Here is a 7,500-nt window from a genome sequence, read left to right on the forward strand (position 1 = left end):
TTTGACTATTGTAAATCCCGTCCGATCATTGAAAAAGGCTCGCTGACATGTTGACTCTCTGCCTGTGTTTCTAGTCCTTAAATTTTGGTTTCAAAATATACCATTGACGGCAAGACACTCTGTACCAAAACATTGTCTAAATGTACAATAATTCAAGCTCATTGGTTGAAAATGGGTTCTAAGTGCCACAGCCAATGGCGTTTCAACATCAGTGCATTTACAGAGAAGGGGGAGGGATTAACAGTGCTGTGGTTTGAGGGTGTTTGTTGCTGCGATTCCTCTCTTGACCGTTAAAAGTCCGAAATTACCTATCGTACCTTTAATACTGTTTTCATATGCTTATGCGGCGTGCCTGCAGGGTTCAGACAGGATATGATTCAATTTCATCTTAACCTCTGACCCCAAAAATCCTCCTGGGGCCCATTCCAATCGCTTAATTCATCCTTCCTGGTCCCCTTGTTCCTTGCCTTACCTGAAAATCGATAAAAGTTCTTCTATCTTTAGGAACATTCCAATCTGTTAAATGTTCCTTCAATGAGCTTGGAGGCTCGCAGAAGGTTGTCTGGTATGCCCGAAAAAAGGCTGCCAAGAAACGTTTGCTAGAGCATTAATTTGTGTACATGTAGTATATACATAAGGATGGGCGGATATAATATTATACTATAAGAGAGGGCTGCCTCACCGTGTCCTTGGAGATTTAACCTCTTCAAAACCTACAGGACGGCTGATCTCCGGCAACAGCCCTTATGTATGAGCTGACTGGTTCATCCATATATTCCACCCTGTAGATGATCTGGGATCAGTTTCGTACCCTCGAAGTTGAAACCAACGCAGTGCGATTTGGCTTTGTGGGCCTTCCTTGACTTGGCTCACTCACACCGACACTTACTGGGAGTCAAGATAGTGGACATTTGGGGGTTGATCTGCTGTTGGTGTGCACTGACGATTTCCCGCCTTACAGCTGCTCTGGCAATTGCTTCATTTTCATCAGTGATTTCAGTTTTGTGGCACTTCCTTTCATTACGTTCTCTTGTGACTGTTACTTGTCTATTACTTCTTTGTTTAAGGTAGTTGACCCTTCTTCTTTCGATTTAGATGTCGATTTTTATGCTGTAACTTAATTAAATCGTAATTTAAAATCTTCTTGTGAGTTGTACAAGGTTGATCCAACCAGTTGCTCTGCCTAGCAAAGAATTTGGCAATTTAATTGATGATTGATACCTTTGATAATCATTAATAACTTAAATCGAATAAATGTATTTTACATGTTGGATAAGTGAAGGGTTTTATCAGTTGATGTGCTTGTGTTTGGTATTCAGAGGGCTGAACGTTAAATGTGGTGCAGGCTGTTAAAATCGCTGGATTTGGAAATTGACCAAATTTTGCCTTAAACCTCACTTCTCCGACACCAGGTTTAGATGACACTTTTCTTGAGGTAAACTTCTCCCAAGTCTTAACGAGCTGCCCTGTACATTCCCTGCAAGGCCAAAAGGACACATCAGATCTTCAGACATCTCGGACCCGACGCAGATGAAAACTATCTCCTGATTGGGCGGACCAACAGCATCTGTGGCCCTTCTGGAAATTTAAAAGCTTTCATTTTAGGAAGCAGTTTTTTTAACATCTGTTTGCGGGGCGCCTGTGGAGACAGGCTCTGGCACCGACCTGTTTCAACTGCCTGGCCTCAAATCCGCAGCTGTGTGAACCAAACGAGTGCAAAGACTGGAAGCTGGTCACACCTAGCCGATCTCTACAGCAAGGCAGTCAAAGGTAAAAGCCTCTCGGTTTTTCGATGGCCCCTAACATCCACTTCATACCCCCTCCACCCTGCGGCTGGCAGCCCATTATGAAGTTCCACAGGCACAGAGAACCACTCTTACTCCCTCAGCAATACACAGCCGTTCCAAACGCAGACTTAACTTCGATTGTGTTTTTCCTGCAATCGATGTGACTTTTCTGTGAATCCACTCTCCTGTAGCTTTTCACTCCAACCATAATAAAGCACACCTCATTCAACAGCTAGGGCAGGGCTGCCCCTCTCTGTTCCTGGAGATCTACTGTCCTGTAGGTTTTCACTCCAACCCTGACAAAGCACACCTCGTTCAACAGCTAGAGCAGGGCTGCCCAACCCTGTTCCTGGAGATCTACTGTCCTGTAGGTTTTCACTCCAGCCCTGACAAAGCACACCTCATTCAACAGCTAGAGCAGGGCTGCCCAACCCTATTCCTGGGGATCTACTGTCCTGTAGGTTTTTACTGCAACCCTAATCTCCATGAACAGGGTTGATCTGCATGTGATGTGCTGGACATTAGCACAGACCCCATAATTCCTTTAACCCTTAAACCCTGTGACTTTTCTTTTCAAGATTTGCTGACAAACTTCTCACTGTTTCAAATTGAGTAAAACAGTAAGTGCAGAATTAGCTATGTGAGTGGGTTTTTGTGGGCAGTGTAAACGTGCACGTGCTAGGCTTGGGGGGGGGGGCGGGGCGGGGAGCTATGCATGTACCCTGAGGGAGGGGGAGCAGTGAATAAGAGAAATGAGAGTTGTATAACTGCAAAACGTGTGACAGACTAACAGAATGTAAAACACATCATATGGAAGCCTGACGCAGACTTCGCCGTAGTAGCAAAGCCGGTGTGAGTTTGCTATTAAATTGGTTAAGCGGTGAACCTGTGAAGCGCACACCTCTGGATTAACGGGCTGCTTGGCCTCATTAGCACCGCCGCAGAGTAGAATGAGATTTGTACCTCCTGAGCGGAGTGGCAGGCATGCGCGGACGCTAATCGCTCCGTCTGCACGTCCCTCCTCTGTCCCTGCGCCCAGCGGTTGCCATAGGAACACATACGCCGGGCATTCTGAGAATATTCATTTAACAGGATTTTTTTTTTTTTTAACTCCATCTCTCCAATCGTTTCTAAGATGGATTCCCTTGTCTTCCACACTGGAAGACAAAATCAATCCCGGTTTTACCAGAGAATTATTGCTTAATCTCCTCTCTCTCTCTCCCTTCTCTCTCTCCCCCTCTCCCTCCCTCTCTCTCTCTCTCTCTCCCTCCCTATCTCTCTCTCCCTCCCTATCTCCCTCTCCCTCCCTCTCCCTCTCTCTCTTGCCTTCTTTGTTCCTCTACTCCTTATTCTTTATACTCTGTATACGCTTCTGTCCGTGCTCCTGAGGTCAGCACCTGACTGAGATTTTGGACGTTTCACTAATCGATCAGCGAGGGTCACTTATTTCCTGTGTTTGGATCGGGATCAGGAATACCAGTTCATGGGTAGGTGTTGTAGTCGAAGTCCAGGCACAGGCCTGCTACATGCTCATTAAAACTTCAAGGAGCACTTGAAGGCCTTTTTTTCAATTATGACCATTAAGTGCTGCCGTAAGTATGGGCAAACTGGACGTGTTTGGCTTGAATCTCCAGCCTGTGTTTCCCAGAAGGTAACGCATTCCGAAATCAGTCCAGGGAAGCAAGTGCATGAGTTTAGTTAACTGGCACGTTAGTTAACAGGGTGACATGGCTCAGGCAATAAGAGCAGTCGTCTGGCAGTCGGAGGGTTGCCGGTTCGATCCCCCGCCCGGGCTGTGTCGAAGTGCCCCTGAGCAAGACACCTAACCCCCAAATGCTCCTGACGAGCTGGTCGGGGCCTTGCATGGCAGCCAATCGCCGTGAGTGTGTGTATGAATGGGTGAATGGAGAAGCATCAATTGTACAGCGCTTTGGATAAAGGCGCTATATAAATGCCTGCCATTTACCATTAACATCTCTCTTCTTGTCAGAAGTCGGAGCTGTCCGTCATATCGTTCAGGCTAGCCCAGTTAGGTCACGTGGTATTCGTATGCTAACCTAACGGTATTTTTGTGGGAGTGTCATGTGATCGTCTGGATGGGTGGCCGCCCATAAACCAGTCTCTTGTGTTCCAGGGTGGAGTTTGAGCGCCCGTTGCCTTCTGGGAAACACAGGCTGGAGATTCATTGTCCAGTGATGTCTCTGGACGTGTTTGCCCTTAGAGGTTTTGCCCCATATTCAGGAAACGGCTACACGGACAGTGATTTTAATAATGTCTGAACACATAATTAAAAAAATTTCTCCAAATAATAACAACTGGGCGGCACGAGTGAATGGTGTGTGTGCCCTGCGATGGACTGGCGACCTGTCCAGGGTGTATTCCTGCCTTTCACCCAATGTATGCTGGGATAGGCTCCAGCCGCCCTGCGACCCTGTTCAGGATAAGCGGGTTCAGATAATGGATGGATGGATGGATAATAACAACTGAAACAAGTGTGACAGTGCTTCCTTAATACAGTTGGCCCAGACCCCCAAAACAAAAAAAAACAAAAAAATCACTGCTAACCAGCCCCCCCCACCCCCATTCACACTCTGCTTTGCCTGGTGATTTCCTGCCATATGATTTGTTGTAATAAACTTTACTGAGTGTGATACAGCAGTTCATTGGTTGAATTTGATTTTAATTCAGTTATAGCCCCACTTGCATGGGCCATGACATCAACATTTTGGTTTATTAGCCAATCACGGCCGACGATGGCGGGCAGGTGTACACTACCTCCAATCAGTGTCAACTTGGGCGGGTAATCAAGAGATTACGCGAACCATGACTAGAAATGGGCGGGGGGGGGGGGGGGCCTACTATATGACACCAGTGACTCTCTGATTTCAGCCAATCATTGGCTTCTGCTGCGGGGAAGAAAACGTTCGCATTGGCTCAAACTAGTCAGGTGATTGACTGCTCCCCTTAGCCCCGCCCCGATGAGGGGATGATCTCCCGCGGTTACTGTAGATGGCCAGAGAGGACCATAACCCCCCCCATGTGACCTGTAACCCATGAGTCTATTTGCGGGGGTGTTTTAAGTGGGGAATGTGCCGGGTGGTGGTGGGCAGGTGGGGGGGGGGGGACTTTGTGTGTTTCGCCGTTAACAGCTGCATTGTCTGAGATATTCTCTGCACTTGCTGAAAGAGACGTGCCCACATGACTGCATCAAATGTCACGCATCAAAGAGAACGGATACACTGAGCTGACCCCCCCCCACCCCACCCCCTGCCTATATATACTGTGTGTGTATGCGTGTGAGAGTGTGTGAAAGAATGTGAGAATGTGTGAGTCTGCTTGTGTGTGTGTTTGTGTGAGAGAGGCTGTGTGTGTCAGTGCTTGTGTGCCTGTGTGTGTGTGTATGTGTGTGAATCTGTGTGAGTATGTGTGTCAGAGTCTGTATGTCAGAGTCTGTGTGTGTGTGAGTCTGTGTGTGTGTGTCTATGTGTGTGTGTGTGTGTGTGTGTGAGTCTGTGAGAGTCTGTGTGTGTCAGTGCTTGTGTGTGTGAGTCTGTGTGAGTCTGTGTGTCAGAGTCTGTGTGTGTGTGTGTGTGTGTGTGTGAGTCTGTGTGTGTGTGTATGTGTGTGAGTCTGTGTGTCAGAGTCTGTATGTCAGAGTCTGTGTGTGTGTGTGTGAGAGTCTGTATGTGTGTGTGTCTATGTGTGTGTGTGTGTGTGTGTGTGTGAGTCTGTGTGTGTGTGAGAGTCTGTGTGTGTGTGTGTCTATGTGTGTGTGTGTGTGTGTGTGTGTGTGTGTGAGTCTGTGTGTGTGTGAGTGTGTGTGTAAGAGTGCGACAGACAGTAATATTGAGCAGTCCATCATTCACTTGTCCACCAAACAGAAAGCTTTGTTCCCCTGTGTGGAACGCAGCGATTGGCTCAGGCCAGCGGGGCGCTGGTGTGCAGTAGTAAATTGGTTTCTTGTTGCCCTTGTGCTCTCCGTGCCAGTGCTTATGTAACGGGCCCTGTGTGGCACTCCAGCTGAACCCTGCGGTTGTCCGAGTGGTAGACACTGCCCCCTCTTTCGGCCAAACACGTTAGGAATCGTGTCCTACGTGCGGTTGTGTTGCGCGGGAGGTCAGTGAGGTTGCTGAGAGTTTTTGGCAGGCGTGACCATCTATCACACTTCCGCAACGTTGTCCGGGAGATCACTTCTATGTCCTGCATTCCTGTCTCTTGACCAATTATAACTACATACCTACTGTACATGCACACACACACACACTCACACACACACACACACACACGCACAGACACTCACACACAGACACACACACACTCACACACACACACACGCACAGATACCCACACACACACACACACACACTCACACACACGCACAGATACCCACACACACACACACAGACACACATACACTCACACTCACACTCACACACACACACACACGCACAGACACTCACACACAGACACACACACACACACACACACTCACACACACTCACACACATGCACAGATACCCACACACACACACACACACACACACACAGACACTCACACACACACACCCACACACACACTCACACACACAGGTGACGCTGTGTCCTGTGTTGCAGGTGCGATGATGGCCCAGGAGCAGTGACTGTTAGACTCTGCCTGACTGCACACAGCAGCACTGAGGACTCAGCATGGACCCCACAACTCTGCTCATCTGCAGCCTCCTACTGCTGCCTCTGGTGAGTGTGTGTGTGTGTGTGTGTGTGTGTGTCTGAGAGAGAGCGTCTGAGTGTGTGTGTGTGTGTGTGTGTGTCTGAGAGAGAGTGTCTGAGTGTGTGTGTGTGTGGGTGTGTGAGAGAGTGTCTGAGTGTGTGTGTGTGTGTGAGAGAGTGCCTGAGTGCGTGTGTGTGTGTGTGTGAGAGAGAGTGTCTGAGTGTGTGTGTGTGTGTGTGTGTGTGTGAGAGTGCCTGAGTGCGTGTGTGTGTGTGTGTGAGAGAGAGTGTCTGAGTGTGTGTGTGTGTGTGTGAGAGAGTGTCTGAGTGTGTGTGTGAGTGTGTGTGTGTGCATGCATTTATGTATACCAGTGAAACTGAAAATCTGTAATAGAAAGAAGTCACTTCCTATAAGAGATATTTCTGGTGAAAATATTCTTATCAAGCCAGGTAAAACAGTCAGAAAGGGGTGGAGTTAGAGACGGAAAGGGGTGGCGTTAGAGACAGAAAGGGGTGGAGTTAGAGACGGAAAGGGGTGGGGATAGAGCCCTACAGGTTAGAAGAGAGGGCCAGGTAAATGTGAACACAGCACACAGGAAATTGCATGATCACCCATCTTGTTGCCAAAGCAACCATCCATCCATCCATTATCTGAACCTGCTTATCCTGATCAGGGTCGCAGGGGGACTGGAGCCTATCCCAGCATACATTGGGCGAAAGGCAGGAATACACCCTGGACAGGTCGCCAGTCTATCACAGGGCACACACACCATTCACTCACACACTCATACCTACGGGCAATTTAGACTCTCCAAACAGCCTAACATGCATGTCTTTGGACTGTGGGAGGAAACCGGAGTACCCGGAGGAAACCCACGCAGACACGGGGAGAACATGCAAACTCCGCACAGAGAGGCCCTGGCCGACGGGGATTCGAACCCAGGACCTCCTTGCTGTGAGGCAGCAGTGCTACCCACTGCACCATCCGTGCCGCCTTCCAAAGCAA

General features: G+C 48.5%; 1 protein-coding gene across 1 annotated transcript in view; it reads left to right on the forward strand.

Moving 5' to 3' along the window:
• LOC133127554 (pituitary adenylate cyclase-activating polypeptide type I receptor-like) overlaps positions 1-7,500 on the forward strand; it is a 31,639-nt gene that overhangs the window by 3,839 nt on the left and 20,300 nt on the right. Inside the window, exon 2 of the mRNA XM_061240528.1 lies at positions 6,402-6,521. Coding sequence (XP_061096512.1) covers positions 6,474-6,521 — 48 coding nt within the window. The 5' untranslated portion in view covers positions 6,402-6,473. The remainder of the gene's footprint in view (positions 1-6,401; positions 6,522-7,500) is intronic.

The sequence above is a fragment of the Conger conger genome, chromosome 4 (assembly GCF_963514075.1).
Source record: "Conger conger chromosome 4, fConCon1.1, whole genome shotgun sequence".
In the NCBI taxonomy this organism is placed as follows: domain Eukaryota; kingdom Metazoa; phylum Chordata; class Actinopteri; order Anguilliformes; family Congridae; genus Conger; species Conger conger.